This window comes from Salvelinus fontinalis, unplaced genomic scaffold (assembly GCF_029448725.1).
Source record: "Salvelinus fontinalis isolate EN_2023a unplaced genomic scaffold, ASM2944872v1 scaffold_0160, whole genome shotgun sequence".
Classification (NCBI taxonomy): domain Eukaryota; kingdom Metazoa; phylum Chordata; class Actinopteri; order Salmoniformes; family Salmonidae; genus Salvelinus; species Salvelinus fontinalis.
This window is the reverse complement of record NW_026600369.1, coordinates 102,065-122,500: the sequence shown is the minus strand read 5'-3', so window position 1 is coordinate 122,500 and position 20,436 is coordinate 102,065. Positions and strand designations below refer to the sequence as shown.

Below are 20,436 nucleotides of genomic sequence, written 5' to 3'. Positions count from 1 at the left end.
ACTGACACCTACAGATGCAGAGAGGGAGAGGACCTGGTCTAACGTGACAGGCTAGGAGAGGAACCTGGTCTAACGTGACAGGCTAGGAGAGGAACCTGGTCTAACGTGACAGGCTAGGAGAGGAACCTGGTCTAACGTGACAGGCTAGGAGAGGAACCTGGTCTAACGTGACAGGCTAGGAGAGGAACCTGGTCTAACGTGACAGGCTAGGAGAGGAACCTGGTCTAACGTGACAGGCTAGGAGAGGAACCTGGTCTAACGTGACAGGCTAGGAGAAGAACCTGGTCTAACGTGACAGGCTAGGAGAGGAACCTGGTCTACTGTGACAGGCTAGGAGAGGAACCTGGTCTACTGTGACAGGCTAGGAGAGGAACCTGGTCTACTGTGACAGGCTAGGAGAGGAACCTGGTCTACTGTGACAGGCTAGGAGAGGAACCTGGTCTACTGTGACAGGCTAGGAGAGGAACCTGGTCTACTGTGACAGGCTAGGAGAGGAACCTGGTCTACTGTGACAGGCTAGGAGAGGAACCTGGTCTACTGTGACAGGCTAGGAGAGGAACCTGGTCTACTGTGACAGGCTAGGAGAGGAACCTGGTCTACTGTGACAGGCTAGGAGAGGAACCTGGTCTACTGTGACAGGCTAGGAGAGGAACCTGGTCTACTGTGACAGGCTAGGAGAGGAACCTGGTCTACTGTGACAGGCTAGGAGGGGAACCTGGTCTACTGTGACAGGCTAGGAGAGGAACCTGGTCTACTGTGACAGGCTAGGAGAGGAACCTGGTCTACTGTGACAGGCTAGGAGAGGAACCTGGTCTAATGTGACAGGCTAGGAGAGGAACCTGGTCTAACGTGACAGGCTAGGAGAGGAACCTGGTCTAACGTGACAGGCTAGGAGAGGAACCTGGTCTACTGTGACAGGCTAGGAGAGGAACCTGGTCTAACGTGACAGGCTAGGAGAGGTACCTGGTCTACTGTGACAGGCTAGGAGAGGAACCTGGTCTAACGTGACAGGCTAGGAGAGGAACCTGGTCTAACGTGACAGGCTAGGAGAGGAACCTGGTCTACCGTGACAGGCTAGGAGAGGTACCTGGTCTACCGTGACAGGCTAGGAGAGGAACCTGGTCTACCGTGACAGGCTAGGAGAGGAACCTGGTCTACTGAGACAGGCTAGGAGGGGAACCTGGTCTACTGTGACAGGCTAGGAGAGGAACCTGGTCTACTGTGACAGGCTAGGATAGGAACCTGGTCTACTGTGACAGGCTAGGAGAGGAACCTGGTCTAACGTGACAGGCTAGGAGAGGAACCTGGTCTAACGTGACAGGCTAGGAGAGGAACCTGGTCTACTGTGACAGGCTAGGAGAGGAACCTGGTCTACTGTGACAGGCTAGGAGAGGAACCTGGTCTACTGTGACAGGCTAGGAGAGGAACCTGGTCTAATGTGACAGGCTAGGAGAGGAACCTGGTCTACTGTGACAGGCTAGGAGAGGAACCTGGTCTAAAGTGACAGGCTAGGAGAGGAACCTGGTCTACTGTGACAGGCTAGGAGAGGAACCTGGTCTAATGTGACAGGCTAGGAGAGGGACCTGGTCTACTGTGACAGGCTAGGAGAGGAACCTGGTCTAATGTGACAGGCTAGGAGAGGAACCTGGTCTACTGTGACAGGCTAGGAGGGGAACCTGGTCTACTGTGACAGGCTAGGAGGGGAACCTGGTCTACTGTGACAGGCTAGGAGAGGAACCTGGTCTAACGTGACAGGCTAGGAGAGGAACCTGGTCTACTGTGACAGGCTAGGAGAGGAACCTGGTCTACTGTGACAGGCTAGGAGAGGAACCTGGTCTAACGTGACAGGCTAGGAGAGGAACCTGGTCTACTGTGACAGGCTAGGAGAGGAACCTGGTCTACTGTGACAGGCTAGGAGAGGAACCTGGTCTAATGTGACAGGCTAGGAGAGGGATCTGGTCTACTGTGACAGGCTAGGAGAGGAACCTGGTCTAATGTGACAGGCTAGGAGAGGAACCTGGTCTACTGTGACAGGCTAGGAGGGGAACCTGGTCTACTGTGACAGGCTAGGAGGGGAACCTGGTCTACTGTGACAGGCTAGGAGAGGAACCTGGTCTAACGTGACAGGCTAGGAGAGGAACCTGGTCTACTGTGACAGGCTAGGAGAGGGACCTGGTCTACTGTGACAGGCTAGGAGAGGAACCTGGTCTACTGTGACAGGCTAGGAGAGGAACCTGGTCTAATGTGACAGGCTAGGAGAGGTACCTGGTCTACTGTGACAGGCTAGGAGAGGAACCTGGTCTAACGTGACAGGCTAGGAGAGGAACCTGGTCTAACGTGACAGGCTAGGAGAGGAACCTGGTCTAACGTGACAGGCTAGGAGAGGAACCTGGTCTACTGTGACAGGCTAGGAGAGGAACCTGGTCTACTGTGACAGGCTAGGAGGGGAACCTGGTCTACTGTGACAGGCTAGGAGGGGAACCTGGTCTACTGTGACAGGCTAGGAGGGGAACCTGGTCTACTGTGACAGGCTAGGAGAGGAACCTGGTCTACTGTGACAGGCTAGGAGAGGAACCTGGTCTACTGTGACAGGCTAGGAGAGGAACCTGGTCTACTGAGACAGGCTAGGAGAGGAACCTGGTCTACTGAGACAGGCTAGGAGAGGAACCTGGTCTAATGTGACAGGCTAGGAGAGGAACCTGGTCTACTGTGACAGGCTAGGAGGGGAACCTGGTCTACTGAGACAGGCTAGGAGAGGAACCTGGTCTACTGAGACAGGCTAGGAGAGGAACCTGGTCTAATGTGACAGGCTAGGAGAGGAACCTGGTCTACTGTGACAGGCTAGGAGAGGAACCTGGTACTCGGGTCCCTGGGGGCACGTGGCCTATCCACGTACCAGGGGGTACTTGAGAAGTCTCATGAGACCATAGGCTTCCTGGTAACATGAACATGAGGGGGCACCCGCAGAGAGGTACTCCGGGTAGAGAATAGTTCAGTTGGTGGTACAGTACCCGAAAAAGGTTGGGAACCACTGTAACTAGAGAGCGTGAGAGCGGTCGTAAGTCACAAGTACGTCTTATTTAGAATCCGTGTCGTTCAGAAACGTTCAACTAAGTAAAATACTACTAAAGAACAACGTGGTGGTGAGAAAGACAACATACATCAGCTGAGAGTTAATCTGATGTGTACAGCAGGAGGGAGGAGGGAGACATGCTGAGGCAGGCTGAGAAGAGGTAAGCTGAGAAGAGGCAGGCTGAGAAGAGGCAGGCTGAGAAGAGGCAGGCTGAGAAGAGGCAGGCTGAGGAGTGTGGGAATGAGAGGAGGAGAAATAAACGTGTGAGGCTTTACGGATTAGAGATGAAAGAGGAGGAGACGTGGGGAGTAGTGGGGAGACGCAGCGAGACATGGGGAAGCACAGGGGAGACGGCGGGGAGGGTGCAGAGGAGGTGCGAGGAGAGGCGCGGGAGGCTTTGCAGTCCTGGAGAGGACCGCCTTTACCCAGAGTCGAAGCTGATGGCCTTTAAACTGCTGGAGCTCTCTCTCTCTCTCACACACACACACACAAAGTGCCCTTCTCTCTGCTTTCTCTTTTCCTCCTCAAATGTCAGATGTGAAGGAGAAACAAGCTCCACAGCTGCCCTCAGAGATGACAGAGAGGGATGAGAAGGGGGAGAGAGGAGAAGAAAATGGAGAGGAGATGAGAAGAGAGGAGTGGAGAGAAGAGGAGAAATGAGAGGAGAGGAAAAGAGGATAAGAAAATGGAGAGGAGATGAGAAGAGAGGAGAAGAGAGGAGAAGGGAAGAGAGGAGAAGGGAAGAGAGGAGAAGAAAATGGAGAGGAGATAAGAGAGGAGAAGAGAGGAGAGGAGAAGGGAGATGAGATGAGAGGAGAAAGGAGAAGAGAGGAGAAGGGAAGAGAGGAGAAGGGAAGAGAGGAGAAGGGAAGAGAGGAGAAGGGAAGAGAGGAGAAGGGAAGAGAGGAGAAGGGAAGGGAGAGGAGATGAGAAGGGAAGAGAGGAGAAGGGAAGAGAGGAGAGGGGAGAGGAGTGGATGTGACACAAAAATCCCTCAGACAGACGTGCCTATAGACCAGACAGCCAGGGGCGACAAGACAGCCAGCCAGGGGGGACAGACAGACCTCTCACCCCGTTATATTCCCAAACCGTTGGAATAAACAGCCACCATCTAGATATACAGCATATCTACATCCTATCTATCCATCTAGATACACCATATCTACATCCTATCTACCCATCTAGATACACCATATCTACATCCTATCTACCCATCTAGATACACCATATCTACATCCTATCTACCCATCTAGATACACCATATCTACATCCTATCTACCCATCTATCCATCTAGATACACCATATTTACATCCCATCTACCTATCTAGATACACCATATCTACATCCTATCTACCCATCTAGATACACCATATCTACATCCTATCTACCCATCTAGATACACCATATCTACATCCTATCTATCCATCTAGATACACCATATCTACATCCTATCTACCCATCTAGATACACCATATCTACATCCTATCTACCCATCTAGATACACCATATCTACATCCTATCTACCTATCTACCCATCTAGATACACCATATCTACATCCTATCTATCCATCTAGATACACCATATCTACATCCTATCTATCCATCTAGATACACCATATCTACATCCTATCTATCCATCTAGATACACCATATCTACATCCTATCTACCCATCTAGATACACCATATCTACATCCTATCTATCCATCTACCTATCTAGATACACCATATCTACATCCTATCTACCCATCTACCTATCTAGATACACCATATCTACATCCTATCTATCCATCTAGATACACCATATCTACATCCTATCTATCCATCTAGATACACCATATCTACATCCTATCTATCTATCTAGATACACCATATCTACATCCTATCTACCTATCTAGATACACCATATCTACATCCTATCTATCCATCTAGATACACCATATCTACATCCTATCTACCCATCTAGATACACCATATCTACATCCTATCTACCCATCTAGATACACCATATCTACATCCTATCTACCCATCTAGATACACCATATCTACATCCTATCTACCCATCTAGATACACCATATCTACATCCTATCTATCCATCTAGATACACCATATCTACATCCCATCTATCCATCTACCCATCTAGATACACCATATCTACATCCTATCTACCCATCTAGATACACCATATCTACATCCTATCTACCCATCTAGATACACCATATCTACATCCTATCTACCCATCTAGATACACCATATCTACATCCTATCTACCCATCTAGATACACCATATCTACATCCTATCTACCTATCTACCCATCTAGATACACCATATCTACATCCTATCTATCCATCTACCCATCTAGATACACCATATCTACAGCAGCATATACCACCCTGCATACCACTACTGGCTTGCTTCTGAAGCTAAGCAGGGTTGGTCCTGGTCAGGCCCTGGATGGGAGACCAGATGCTGCTGGAAGTGGTGTTGGAGGGCCAGTAGGAGGCACTCTTTCCTCTGGTCTAAAAAATATCCCAATGCCCCAGGGCAGTGATTGGGGACACTGCCCTGTGTAGGGTGCCGTCTTTCGGATGGGACGTTAAACGGGTGTCCTGACTCTCTGAGGTCATTAAAGATCCCATGGCACTTATCGTAAGAGTAGGGGTGTTAACCCCGGTGTCCTGGCTAAATTCCCAATCTGGCCCTCAAACCATCATGGTCACCTAATAATCCCCACTTTACAATTGGCTCATTCATCCCCCTCCTCTCCCCTGTAACTATTCCCCAGGTCGTTGCTGCAAATGAGAACGTGTTCTCAGTCAACTTACCTGGTAAAATAACGGTAAATAAATAAAAATAAATAAATAAAACATCCTATCTACCTATCTATCCATCTAGATACACCATATTTACATCCTATCTACCCATCTAGATACACCATATCTACATCCATCTATCCATCTAGATACACCATATCTACATCCTATCTATCCATCTAGATACACCATATTTACATCCTATCTACCCATCTAGATACACCATATCTACATCCATCTATCCATCTAGATACACCATATTTACATCCTATCTACCCATCTAGATACACCATATCTACATCCATCTATCCATCTAGATACACCATATCTACATCCTATCTACCCATCTAGATACACCCTATCTACCCATCTAGATACACCATATCTACATCCTATCTACCCATCTAGATACACCATATCTACATCCTATCTACCCATCTAGATACACCATATCTACATCCTATCTACCCATCTATCCATCTAGATACACCATATTTACATCCCATCTACCTATCTAGATACACCATATCTACATCCTATCTACCCATCTAGATACACCATATCTACATCCTATCTATCCATCTAGATACACCATATCTACATCCTATCTACCCATCTAGATACACCATATCTACATCCTATCTACCCATCTAGATACACCATATCTACATCCTATCTACCCATCTAGATACACCATATCTACATCCTATCTACCCATCTAGATACACCATATTTACATCCTATCTACCCATCTAGATACACCATATTTACATCCTATCTACCCATCTAGATACACCATATCTACATCCTATCTATCCATCTAGATACACCATATCTACATCCTATCTATCCATCTACCCATCTAGATACATCATATTTACATCCTATATACCTATCTACCCATCTAGATACACCATATTTACATCCATCTCAAAGGACCCTAATATGAATCTAATTTCCCTACAACGGTTTCTCAAATCTAGTCCTGGATTAACGAAGCATCTCCAACACTGCAACACCCTTCCACACAACACAGCTGACGTCTTACATTTGTTGACGTGTTTCTCTGATTGGTTGGGAAGTAAAACCATAGCAACAATCAATATCACTGTGTGCTTTGATCCCCTCATCTATAACGTACATTTCCTCTCCTCCTCCATGCAAAGCTTCCATCCTGAGCAGTGGGTCCATTATGTAATAAGGCTATTAGAAAACCAGTGTATTGTAGGGGCATGTAGCATGCTGGTAGTGTGTGTGTGTGTGTGTGTGTGTGTGTGTGTGTGTGTGTGTGTGTGTGTGTGTGTGTGTGTGTGTGTGTGTGTGTGTGTGTACGCAGTATGCACCTCAGCATGGCTGGCAGCTTGGTTGGTAGTGGAGGAGATGAAAGGTATGGCATGAAGAGAGACAGGAAGGGGAGGAGATAGGGGAGGGGAGGAGAGAGGAAGGAGAGAGGAAGGGGAGGAGAGAGAAGGGGAAGAGAGAGAAGGGGAAGAGAGAGAAGGGGAAGAGAGAGAAGGGGAAGAGAGAGAAGGGGAAGAGAGAGAAGGGGAGGAGAGAGAAGGGGAGGAGAGAGAAGGGGAAGAGAGAGAAGGGGAAGAGAGAGAAGGGGAAGAGAGAGAAGGGGAGGAGAGAGAAGGGGAGGAGAGAGGAAGGAGAGAGGAAGGGAAGGAGAGAGAAGGGGAAGAGAGAGAAGGGGAAGAGAGAGAAGGGGAAGAGAGAGAAGGGGAGGAGAGAGGAAGGGTTAGGGGTTAGGGTGACGCAGGGAGAGAGAGGCCAGGGATCATCAACTAGATTCAGCCGTGGGCCGTCCCAGCAATCAGATCACAGAGAGGTCCCAGCAATCAGATCACAGACAGGTCCCAGCAATCAGATCACAGACAGGTCCCAGCAATCAGATCACAGAGAGGTCCCAGCAATCAGAGCACAGACAGGTGCCAGCAATCACAACAAAACATTGTTGTATGGAATTTCTGTAAGTTGAGTCTCAGAGCTGTGTTCTGTAAGTTGAGTCTCAGAGCTGTGTTCTGTAAGTTGAGTCTCAGAGCTGTGTTCTGTAAGTTGAGTCTCAGAGCTGTGTTCTGTAAGTTGAGTCTCAGAGCTGTGTTCTGTAAATTGAGTCTCAGAGCTGTGTTCTGTAAGTTGAGTCTCAGAGCTGTGTTCTGTAAGTTGAGTCTCAGAGCTGTGTTCTGTAAGTTGAGTCTCAGAGCTGTGTTCTGTAAGTTGAGTCTCAGAGCTGTGTTCTGTAAGTTGAGTCTCAGAGCTGTGTTCTGTAAGTTGAGTCTCAGAGCTGTGTTCTGTAAGTTGAGTCTCAGAGCTGTGTTCTGTAAGTTGAGTCTCAGAGCTGTGTTCTGTAAGTTGAGTCTCAGAGCTGTGTTCTGTAAGTTGAGTCTCAGAGCTGTGTTCTCACACCCAGCCGGCTGTTAACGCTGCACAGGGAGGGAGTAAATCAGTAAGCGAGCACAGCATTGTGAGCAAATCACTGCATGGCTCGACGTTATTGAAAACCAAAATACGCTCTCAGGCCGGGCCGAGCTGGCGGGTTGGCTTGCTGCAGACCAGTCAATATCCCCAGACACGCTTGACAATTTATCATTTTTCAGCTCTCATTTTTCACATATTGACAAAGTGTTTGTCCATTTCTTACGGCGGTTTTACATCTGTTAGCCTGATAACTAAAACAGAGACGGGCTTGGGGAGGGTTGCAAGCTATTGTCGAAGTCTCTCTCTCTCTCTCAGCACTTAAAAAAAAAACATTTTGTCAGTTTCACAACAGTTAACAGCCTTGATGCCGTTTCAATATCAAGCCAAATCCCAGATCTTTAAAAGCTAAAGTCACGCATAACTTATTTACAGAACAAACTGAGTAAATATTGAGAAACAGGGCAAGCTGGTAGAGTTCGTGTCACTGTGAGACAATTTTCACCATATCTATTTACTGGGATTGGTTTCGTGAGAGCAACACGTGCGCGCACACACACACACACACACACACACACACACACACACACACACACACACACACACACACACACACCTCAAAGGAGGAACCTAAGTCGTGAATAGAATAACTCTGATCATATTTAAACAACAGAACAGAGTATTTCCCCTGAACGGCCCTTTCAGATTTCCATACGCAAAGTAAACCAGAGAGACACACACGTTTGCCAGACAGTGAAAAGAGCGATTCCTCCTGCTACCGTCTGGTTCTGTACTGTAGCAGTACGGTGGTCTGGAGGGATGATTCCTCCTGCTATCGTCTGGTTCTGTACTGTAGCAGTACGGTGGTCTGGAGGGATGATTCCTCCTGCTACCGTCTGGTTCTGTACTGTAGCAGTACGGTGGTCTGGAGGGATGATTCCTCCTGCTACCGTCTGGTTCTGTACTGTAGCAGTACGGTGGTCTGGAGGGATGATTGGTAGGTGGGTAGAGTGGTAGGGGGGTAGGATGTGATACAGGAATCGGACCAGGGACTGTAGATGCAGTACCTTAGACCGCTACGCCACTCAGGAGCCCATTCCTAGTGAGCTAACACATTTCTCACATTAGTCCATGCCTGGCAGCTTGACTGTGTTCAGTGTGTGTGTGTGTGTGTGTGTGTGTGTGTGTGTGTGTGTGTGTGTGTGTGTGTGTGTGTGTGTGTGTGTGTGTGTGTGTGTGTGTGTGTGTGTGTGTGTGTGTGTGTGTGTGTGTGTGTGTGTGTGTGTGTGTGTGTGTGTCAATGCCTCCAATTAGTGCTCTCATGAGAACAGGCAGGTGACGACAGACAGAGATTGGAAGATCCCGCCAGGCAACACAGACATGTCAAAAGTATTGCACTACATAGGGATTAGGGAGCCATGTGGGACACACCATGTGGTTTAAAGGCCGCTATCAAGTGCCTGATAATCCATAGTCCAATCCAACCCATGACGGGTCGAACTTAAACTTCACAGAGTAATGAAGTGACAAGTGGCTGGTTCACAAGGCAACTAATTACTCTCAGGATCTCTATAAACTGACCAGTGTGTAAAACAGAGAGAGAGAGGGAGATGTTCTTCCCCCACACTGTATAACACAAGACGTGTCAATATTTGTTAAATCGGCAAATAGCCTAGCCACGCAGAGAGAGGCGCAGCCTATCTGCTGGACCCCCCTCTCTCTCTCAGCGTGGCTGGACTCCTCTCTCTCTCTCTCTCAGCGTGTCTAGGCTATCTGCTGGACTCCCCTCTCTCTCTCTGTGTGTCTAGGCTATCCGCTGGACTCCCCTCTCTCTCTCAGCGTGTCTAGGCTATCTGCTGGACTCCCCTCTCTCTCTCTCAGCGTGTCTAGGCTATCTGCTGGACTCCCCTCTCTCTCTCAGCGTGGCTAGGCTATCCGCTGGACTCGCCTCTCTCTCTCAGCGTGTCTAGGCTATCCGCTGGACTCCCCCTCTCTCTCTCAGCGTGTCTAGGCTATCCGCTGGACTCCCCTCTCTCTCTCAGCGTGTCTAGGCTATCTGCTGGACTCCCCTCTCTCTCTCTCAGCGTGGCTAGGCTATCCGCTGGACTCCTCTCTCTCTCTCAGCGTGTCTAGGCTATCCGCTGGACTCCCCTCTCTCTCTCAATACGTGGCTAGGCTATCCGCTGGACTCCCCTCTCTTTCTCAGCGTGGCTAGGCTATCCGCTGGACTCCCCTCTCTCTCTCAGCGTGTCTAGGCTATCCGCTGGACTCCCCTCTCTCTCTCAGCGTGTCTAGGCTATCCGCTGGACTCCCCTCTCTCTCTCAGCGTGTCTAGGCTATCCGCTGGACTCCCCTCTCTCTCTCAGCGTGTCTAGGCTATGCGCTGGACTCCCCTCTCTCTCAGCGTGTCTAGGCTATCCGCTGGACTCCCCTCTCTCTCTCTCAGCGTGTCTAGGCTATCTGCTGGACTCCCCTCTCTCTCTCTCAGCGTGGCTAGGCTATCCGCTGGACTCCTCTCTCTCTCTCAGCGTGTCTAGGCTATCCGCTGGACTCCCCTCTCTCTCTCAATACGTGGCTAGGCTATCCGCTGGACTCCCCTCTCTTTCTCAGCGTGGCTAGGCTATCCGCTGGACTCCCCTCTCTCTCTCAGCGTGTCTAGGCTATCCGCTGGACTCCCCTCTCTCTCTCAGCGTGTCTAGGCTATCCGCTGGACTCCCCTCTCTCTCTCAGCGTGTCTAGGCTATCCGCTGGACTCCCCTCTCTCTCTCAGCGTGTCTAGGCTATGCGCTGGACTCCCCTCTCTCTCTCAGCGTGTCTAGGCTATCCGCTGGACTCCCCTCTCTCTCTCTCAGCGTGTCTAGGCTATCTGCTGGACTCCCCTCTCTCTCTCTGTGTGTCTAGGCTATCCGCTGGACTCCCCTCTCTCTCTCAGCGTGGCTAGGCTATCCGCTGGACTCCCCTCTCTCTCTCAGCGTGGCTAGGCTATCCGCTGGACTCCCCTCTCTCTCTCAGCGTGTCTAGGCTATCCGCTGGACTCCCCTCTCTCTCTCTGCGTGTCTAGGCTATCCGCTGGACTCCCCTCTCTCTCTCAGCGTGGCTAGGCTATCCGCTGGACTCCCCCTCTCTCTCTCAGCGTGTCTAGGCTATCTGCTGGACTCCCCTCTCTCTCTCTCAGCGTGTCTAGGCTATCCGCTGGACTCCCCTCTCTCTCTCAGCGTGTCTAGGCTATCCGCTGGACTCCCCTCTCTCTCTCTCAGCGTGTCTAGGCTATCCGCTGGACTCCCCTCTCTCTCTCAGCGTGTCTAGGCTATCCGCTGGACTCCCCTCTCTCTCTCAGCGTGTCTAGGCTATCCGCTGGACTCCCCTCTCTCTCTCTCAGCGTGTCTAGGCTATCCGTTGGACTCCCCTCTCTCTCTCAGCGTGTCTAGGCTATCTGCTGGACTCCCCTCTCTCTCTCTCAGCGTGTCTAGGCTATCTGCTGGACTCCCCTCTCTCTCTCAGCGTGGCTAGGCTATCCGCTGGACTCGCCTCTCTCTCTCAGCGTGTCTAGGCTATCCGCTGGACTCCCCCTCTCTCTCTCAGCGTGTCTAGGCTATCCGCTGGACTCCCCTCTCTCTCTCAGCGTGGCTAGGCTATCCGCTGGACTCCCCCTCTCTCTCTCAGCGTGTCTAGGCTATCTGCTGGACTCCCCTCTCTCTCTCTCAGCGTGGCTAGGCTATCTGCTGGACTCCTCTCTCTCTCTCAGCGTGTCTAGGCTATCCGCTGGACTCCCCTCTCTCTCTCAATACGTGTCTAGGCTATCCGCTGGACTCCCCTCTCTCTCTCAATACGTGGCTAGGCTATCCGCTGGACTCCCCTCTCTTTCTCAGCGTGGCTAGGCTATCCGCTGGACTCCCCTCTCTCTCTCAGCGTGTCTAGGCTATCCGCTGGACTCCCCTCTCTCTCTCAGCGTGTCTAGGCTATCCGCTAGACTCCCCTCTCTCTCTCAGCGTGTCTAGGCTATCCGCTGGACTCCCCTCTCTCTCTCAGCGTGTCTAGGCTATCCGCTGGACTCCCCTCTCTCTCAGCGTGTCTAGGCTATCCGTTGGACTCCCCTCTCTCTCTCAGCGTGTCTAGGCTATCCGCTGGACTCCCCTCTCTCTCTCTCAGCGTGTCTAGGCTATCCGCTGGACTCCCCTCTCTCTCTCAGCGTGTCTAGGCTATCCGCTGGACTCCCCTCTCTTTCTCAGCGTGGCTAGGCTATCCGCTGGACTCCCCTCTCTCTCTCAGCGTGTCTAGGCTATCCGCTGGACTCCCCTCTCTCTCTCTCAGCGTGGCTAGGCTATCCGCTGGACTCCCCCTCTCTCTCTCAGCGTGTCTAGGCTATCCGCTGGACTCCCCTCTCTCTCTCAGCGTGTCTAGGCTATCCGCTGGACTCCCCTCTCTCTCTCAGCGTGTCTAGGCTATCCGCTGGACTCCCCTCTCTCTCTCAGCGTGTCTAGGCTATCCGCTGGACTCCCCTCTCTCTCTCTCAGCGTGTCTAGGCTATCCGCTGGACTCCCCTCTCTCTCTCTCAGCGTGTCTAGGCTATCCGCTGGACTCCCCCTCTCTCTCTCAGCGTGTCTAGGCTATCCGCTGGACTCCCCTCTCTCTCTCTCAGCGTGTCTAGGCTATCCGCTGGACTCCCCTCTCTCTCTCAGCGTGTCTAGGCTATCCGCTGGACTCCCCTCTCTCTCTCAGCGTGTCTAGGCTATCCGCTGGACTCCCCTCTCTCTCTCAATACGTGTCTAGGCTATCCGCTGGACTCCCCTCTCTCTCTCAATACGTGGCTAGGCTATCCGCTGGACTCCCCTCTCTTTCTCAGCGTGGCTAGGCTATCCGCTGGACTCCCCTCTCTCTCTCAGCGTGTCTAGGCTATCCGCTGGACTCCCCTCTCTCTCTCAGCGTGTCTAGGCTATCCGCTAGACTCCCCTCTCTCTCTCAGCGTGTCTAGGCTATCCGCTGGACTCCCCTCTCTCTCTCAGCGTGTCTAGGCTATCCGCTGGACTCCCCTCTCTCTCAGCGTGTCTAGGCTATCCGTTGGACTCCCCTCTCTCTCTCAGCGTGTCTAGGCTATCCGCTGGACTCCCCTCTCTCTCTCTCAGCGTGTCTAGGCTATCCGCTGGACTCCCCTCTCTCTCTCAGCGTGTCTAGGCTATCCGCTGGACTCCCCTCTCTTTCTCAGCGTGGCTAGGCTATCCGCTGGACTCCCCTCTCTCTCTCAGCGTGTCTAGGCTATCCGCTGGACTCCCCTCTCTCTCTCTCAGCGTGGCTAGGCTATCCGCTGGACTCCCCCTCTCTCTCTCAGCGTGTCTAGGCTATCCGCTGGACTCCCCTCTCTCTCTCAGCGTGTCTAGGCTATCCGCTGGACTCCCCTCTCTCTCTCAGCGTGTCTAGGCTATCCGCTGGACTCCCCTCTCTCTCTCAGCGTGTCTAGGCTATCCGCTGGACTCCCCTCTCTCTCAGCGTGTCTAGGCTATCCGCTGGACTCCCCTCTCTCTCTCTCAGCGTGTCTAGGCTATCCGCTGGACTCCCCTCTCTCTCTCAGCGTGTCTAGGCTATCTGCTGGACTCCCCTCTCTCTCTCTCAGCGTGTCTAGGCTATCCGCTGGACTCCCCTCTCTCTCTCAGCGTGTCTAGGCTATCCGCTGGACTCCCCTCTCTCTCAGCGTGTCTAGGCTATCCGTTGGACTCCCCTCTCTCTCTCAGCGTGTCTAGGCTATCCGCTGGACTCCCCTCTCTCTCTCTCAGCGTGTCTAGGCTATCCGCTGGACTCCCCTCTCTCTCTCAGCGTGGCTAGGCTATCCGCTGGACTCCCCTCTCTCTCTCTCAGCGTGTCTAGGCTATCCGTTGGACTCCCCTCTCTCTCTCTCTTAGCGTGGCTAGGCTATCCGCTGGACTCCCCTCTCTCTCTCTCTCTCTCAGCGTGGCTAGGCTATCCGTTGGACTCCCCTCTCCAACTCAACACTACCGGCCTCTCCCAACTCACCACTACCGGCCTCTCCCAACTCACCACTACCGGCCTCTCCCAACTCACCACTACCGGCCTATCACAACTCACCACTACCGGCCTATCACAACTCACCACTACCGGCCTATCACAACTCACCAGTGTGAACTGTGTTATTCTAACTCAGTAATTAGAGTGTAGTCATGGAAATCCCATGTGCTTCTTGACAGGCCAATGGGCATGTAGGATACTAACATCTGGACATGCCCCTTATAGGACACATCATGTCACTCTATACTCCTCTGTAAACTGGTCATCTCTGAATACCCGTCACAAGACCCACTGGTTGATGCTTATTTATTAAACCCTGTTAGGCCTCCCTCCCCCCAATCTGAGATATCTACTGCAGCCCTCATCCTCCACATACAACACCCGTTCTGCCAGTCACATTCTGTTAAAGGCCTCCAAAGCACACACATCACTGGGTCGCTCCTCTTCAGTTCTCTGCAGCTAGCGACTGGAACGAGCTGCAACAAACACTCAACCTGGACAGTTTTATCTCCATCTCTTCATTCAAAAACTCAATCATGGACTCTCTTACTGACAGTTGTGGCTGCTTCGCGTTTGTCGTCATGTGTTGCCAGCGCGTTGTCGTCATGTGTTGCCAGCGCGTTGCCAGCGCGTTGTCGTCATGTGTTGCCAGCGCGTTGTCGTCATGTGTTGCCAGCGCGTTGTCGTCATGTGTTGCCAGCGCGTTGTCGTCATGTGTTGCCAGCGCGTTGTCGTCATGTGTTGCCAGCGCGTTGTCGTCATGTGTTGCCAGCGCGTTGTCGTCATGTGTTGCCAGCGCGTTGTCGTCATGTTTCCGCCATGTTGTGTTGTCATGTTGTGCTGCTGCCATGTTGTGTTGTCATGTTGTGCTGCTACCATGTTGTGTTGCTACCATGTGTTGCTACCATGTGTTGCTACCATGTGTTGCTACCATGTGTTGCTACCATGTGTTGCTACCATGTTGGCATGTTGTGTTGCTACCATGTTGGCATGTTGTGTTGCTACCGTGTTGGCATGTTGTGTTGCTACCGTGTTGGCATGTTGTGTTGCTACCATGTTGGCGTGTTGTGTTGCTACCGTGTTGTGTTGCTACCATGTTGGCGTGTTGTGTTGCTACCGTGTTGTGTTGCTACCATGTTGGCATGTTGTGTTGCTACCATGTTGGCATGTTGTGTTGCTACCATGTTGGCATGTTGTGTTACTACCATGTTGGCATGTTGTGTTGCTACCGTGTTGTGTTGCTACCATGTTGGCATGTTGTGTTGCTACCATGTTGGCATGTTGTGTTGCTACCGTGTTGTGTTGCTACCGTGTTGTGTTGCTACCGTGTTGTGTTGCTACCGTGTTGTGTTGCTACCGTGTTGTGTTGCTACCGTGGCGTGTTGCTACCGTGGCGTGTTGCTACCGTGGCGTGTTGCTACCGTGGCGTGTTGCTACCGTGGCGTGTTGCTACCGTGGCGTGTTGCTACCGTGGCGTGTTGTGTTGCTACCGTGGCGTGTTGTGTTGCTACCGTGGCGTGTTGTGTTGCTACCGTGGCGTGTTGTGTTGCTACCGTGGCGTGTTGTGTTGCTACCGTGGCGTGTTGTGTTGCTACCGTGGCGTGTTGTGTTGCTACCGTGGCGTGTTGTGTTGCTACCGTGGCGTGTTGTGTTGCTACCGTGGCGTGTTGTGTTGCTACCGTGGCGTGTTGTGTTGCTACCGTGGCGTGTTGTGTTGCTACCGTGGCGTGTTGTGTTGCTACCGTGGCGTGTTGTGTTGCTACCGTGGCGTGTTGTGTTGCTACCGTGGCGTGTTGTGTTGCTACCGTGGCGTGTTGTGTTGCTACCGTGGCGTGTTGTGTTGCTACCGTGGCGTGTTGTGTTGCTACCGTGGCGTGTTGTGTTGCTACCGTGGCGTGTTGTGTTGCTACCGTGGCGTGTTGATTGCTACCGTGTCGTGTTGATTGCTACCGTGTCGTGTTGATTGCTACCATGTCGTGTTGATTGCTACCATGTCGTGGTGGTTGCTACCATGTCGTGGTGGTTGCTACCATGTCGTGGTGGTTGCTACCATGTCGTGGTGGTTGCTACCATGTCGTGGTGGTTGCTACCATGTCGTGGTGGTTGCTACCATGTCGTGTTGGTTGCTACCATATCGTCATGTTGTGTTGCTACCATGTCGTGGTGGTTGCTACCATGTCGTGTTGGTTGCTACCATGTCGTGGTGGTTGCTACCATGTCGTGGTGGTTGCTACCATATCGTCATGTTGTGTTGCTACCATGTCGTGTTGGTTGCTACCATGTCGTGGTGGTTGCTACCATGTCGTGGTGGTTGCTACCATGTCGTGTTGGTTGCTACCATGTCGTGGTGGTTGCTACCATGTCGTGGTGGTTGCTACCATGTCGTGTTGGTTGCTACCATATCGTCATGTTGTGTTGCTACCATGTTGTGTTGCTACCATGTTGTGTTGCTACCATGTTGTGTTGTCTTAGGTCTCTCTTTAAGTAGTGTTGTGCTGTCTCTCTTGTTGTGATGTGTGTTTTGTCCTATATTTATATTGTATTTATTTTTAATCCCAGGCCCCCGTCCCCGCAGGAGGTATTTTGCCTTTTGGTAGGCCGTCATTGTAAATAAGAATGTGTTCTTAACTGACTTGCCTGGTTAAATAAAGGTTAAATAAAGGTTAAATAAATTAAAACCAGTCTACAAGAAAAGGTAGTGTGTGTCCCCAGGTAAGAGCTTGGAGTCCTATAGACAACAGTCTACAAGGTAGTGTGTGTGTCCAGGTGTGTGTCCAGGTAAGAGCTTGGAGTCCTATAGACAACCGTCTACAAGGTAGTGTGTGTGTGTCCAGGTGTGTGTCCAGGTAAGAGCTTGGAGTCCTATAGACAACCGTCTACAAGGTAGTGTGTGTGTGTCCAGGTGTGTGTCCAGGTAAGAGCTTGGAGTCCTATAGACAAAAGTCTACAAGGTAGTGTGTGTGTGTCCAGCTGTGTCCCCAGGTAAGAGCTTGGAGTCCTATAGACAACAGTCTACAAGGTAGTGTGTCCAGGTGTGTCCCCAGGTAAGAGCTTGGAGTCCTATAGACAACCGTCTACAAGGTAGTGTGTGTGTGTCCAGGTGTGTGTCCAGGTAAGAGCTTGGAGTCCTATAGACAAAAGTCTACAAGGTAGTGTGTGTGTGTCCAGCTGTGTCCCCAGGTAAGAGCTTGGAGTCCTATAGACAACAGTCTACAAGGTAGTGTGTGTGTGTACAGGTGTGTACCCAGGTAAGAGCTTGGAGTCCTATATACAACAGTCTACAAGGTAGTGTGTCCAGGTGTGTCCCCAGGTAAGAGCTTGGAGTCCTATAGACAACCGTCTACAAGGTAGTGTGTGTGTCGTGTTCTCCTACCTGCTATGATGTCATCGTCCGTGACTTCCATCTCCTCGGCAGTGGGGAGCTGTGTTTCCACAGGAAGGGTTTCGGGAAGGGGTGGGGGCGGCACGGCGGGGTCAGCGGAGGTTCCCGCTGTACAAACACAAAGAAACAAAAACACACATCAAGAAGACTGCGGGGCGACGTACAATTGGCCTAGCGTCGTGCGGGTTAGGGAGGGTTTGGCCGGTAGGAATATCCTTGTCTCGCGCTCCAGCGACTCCTGTGGCGGGCCGGGCGCAGTGGCGCTAACCAAGGGGGCCAGGTGCACGGTGTTTCCTCCGACACATTGGTGCGGCTGGCTTCCGGGTTGGAGGCGCGCTGTTTTAAGAAGCAGTGCGGCTGGTTGGGTTGTGTTTCAGAGAACGCATGGCTTTCGACCTTCGTCTCTCCCGAGCCCGTACGGGAGTTATAGCGATGAGACAAGATAGTAATTACTAACAATAGGATACCATAAAATTGGGGAGAAAAAGGGAGTAAATCAAATAAAAAAAATTTACATTTTTTAAAAAGACTGTTCAACAACCATCGTTTGCCTTTTAGTTTCAACTTCATATATTTTTTAGATTCAGAGAAGACCCCATTCTCCAATGGGTAGGAGAATGGGTAGGCGCCAATGGGTAGGCTCAGTGGATGTTCATTGTAAAGACTAAATAACACATTATGTCTATATAGAAATGTGATCAATAAAGTGTGATTGGCTGGTTGATGGTAATAGATTGAAAAGAAATGTTCAACTGAAAACTATTGTAATTTGAGAAAAATATCCTCGTCATAATTTGCCCAGATGTAAAATGTGGAGAAGTCCGCTCCGGACACTACCACCGCGACCGCTCCGGACACTACCACCGCGACCGCTCCGGACACTACCACCGCGACCGCTCCGGACACTACCACCGCGACCGCTCCGGACACTACCACCGCGACCGCTCCGGACACTACCACCGCTCCGGACACTACCACCGCGACCGCTCCGGACACTACCACCGCGACCGCTCCGGACACTACCACCGCGACCGCTCCGGACACTACCACCGCGACCGCTCCGGACACTACCACCGCGACCGCTCCGGACACTACCACCGCGACCGCTCCGGACACTACCACCGCGACCGCTCCGGACACTACCACCGCGACCGCTCCGGACACTACCACCGCGACCGCTCCGGACACTACCACCGCGACCGCTCCGGACACTACCACCGCGACCGTTCCGGACACTACCACCGCGACCGTTCCGGACACTACCACCGCGACCGTTCCGGACACTACCACCGCGACCGTTCCGGACACTACCACCGCGACCGTTCCGGACACTACCACCGCGACCGTTCCGGACACTACCACCGCGACCGTTCCGGACACTACCACCGCGACCGTTCCGGACACTACCACCGCGACCGTTCCGGACACTACCACCGCGACCGTTCCGGACACCACCGCGACCGTTCCGGACACTACCACCGCGACCGTTCCGGACACTACCACCGCGACCGTTCCGGACACTACCACCGCGACCGTTCCGGACACCACCGCGACCGTTCCGGACACCACCGCGACCGTTCTGGACACCACCGCGACCGTTCTGGACACTACCGCGACCGTTCTGGACACCACCGCGACCGTTCTGGACACCACCGCGACCGTTCTGGACACCACCGCGACCGTTCTGGACACCACCGCGACCGTTCTGGACACTACCGCGACCGTTCTGGACACCACCGCGACCGTTCTGGACACCACCGCGACCGTTCTATACACAACCGCGACCGTTCTGGGTGACACAGTCAGAAACTAAGAAATTCAGACAGACACACAACCCCCTAACCTCCTTCATGCTACAATTAATGTCACTAATTTCTCCTGGTTCCTTTGTTAAGTATCTCATCAGACCTTATTGAGGAGGGAAGCAACATTACGGTCCCTTCATTAACCCTTACCATTACACCTATTTATTCAGCTGCTTCATTTAGCCCTTATCCTGGAATTACCCATTTTAATAAGTTTTTCATTAAGATCAGGACAATTAATCAATGGTGCTTAAAGGTGAACGAGCTAATCTCTGCTTGCGCTAATTAATGAAGCTTAATGCCTCTCTCTTCATCTCTCTCTGCTCCTCCCTTTCCTCCTCTCCTTCATCGCTCTCTGCTCCTCTTCCTCCTCCTCTCTCTGCTCCTCTTCCTCCTCCTCTCTCTGCTCCTCTTCCTCCTCCTCTCTCTGCTCCTCTTCCTCCTCCCCTCTCTGCTCCTCTGCCTCCTCCCCTCTCTGCTCCTCTGCCTCCTCCCCTCTCTGCTCCTCTGCCTCCTCCCCTCTCTGCTCCTCTGCCTCCTCCCCTCTCTGCTCCTCTGCCTCCTCCCCTCTCTGCTCCTCTGCCTCCTCCCCTCTCTGCTCCTCTGCCTCCTCCCCTCTCTGCTCCTCTGCCTCCTCCCCTCTCTGCTCCTCTGCCTCCTCCCCTCTCTGCTCCTCTGCCTCCTCCCCTCTCTGCTCCTCTGCCTCCTCCCCTCTCTGCTCCTCCTCCTCTCTGCTCCTCTTCCTCTCTGCTCCTCTTCCTCTCTGCTCCTCTTCCTCTCTGCTCCTCTTCCTCCTCTCTCTGCTCCTCCTCTCTCTGCACCTCCTCTCTCTGCACCTCCTCCTCTGCTCCTCTTCCTCCCCATCTCTTTCTCCTCTGCTCCTCTAGTCTCTTAGTGGCACAGAGCAGACGTAGCTGTTCAGCACT

At 52.0% G+C, this 20,436-nt stretch overlaps 1 protein-coding gene across 7 annotated transcripts in view; it reads right to left on the bottom strand.

Moving 5' to 3' along the window:
• The window catches only part of LOC129843765 (WD repeat-containing protein 7-like), a gene marked incomplete at its 5' end in the record, with an annotated part of 295,613 nt that overhangs the window by 180,355 nt on the left and 94,822 nt on the right, over positions 1-20,436 (bottom strand). For all 7 annotated transcript variants that reach the window (XR_008757881.1, XR_008757880.1, XR_008757883.1 and 4 more), the window contains 1 exon segment: positions 17,697-17,813. Coding sequence is in view for 2 of the 7 variants with exons in the window: in XM_055912362.1 (XP_055768337.1) it covers positions 17,697-17,813 (117 nt within the window).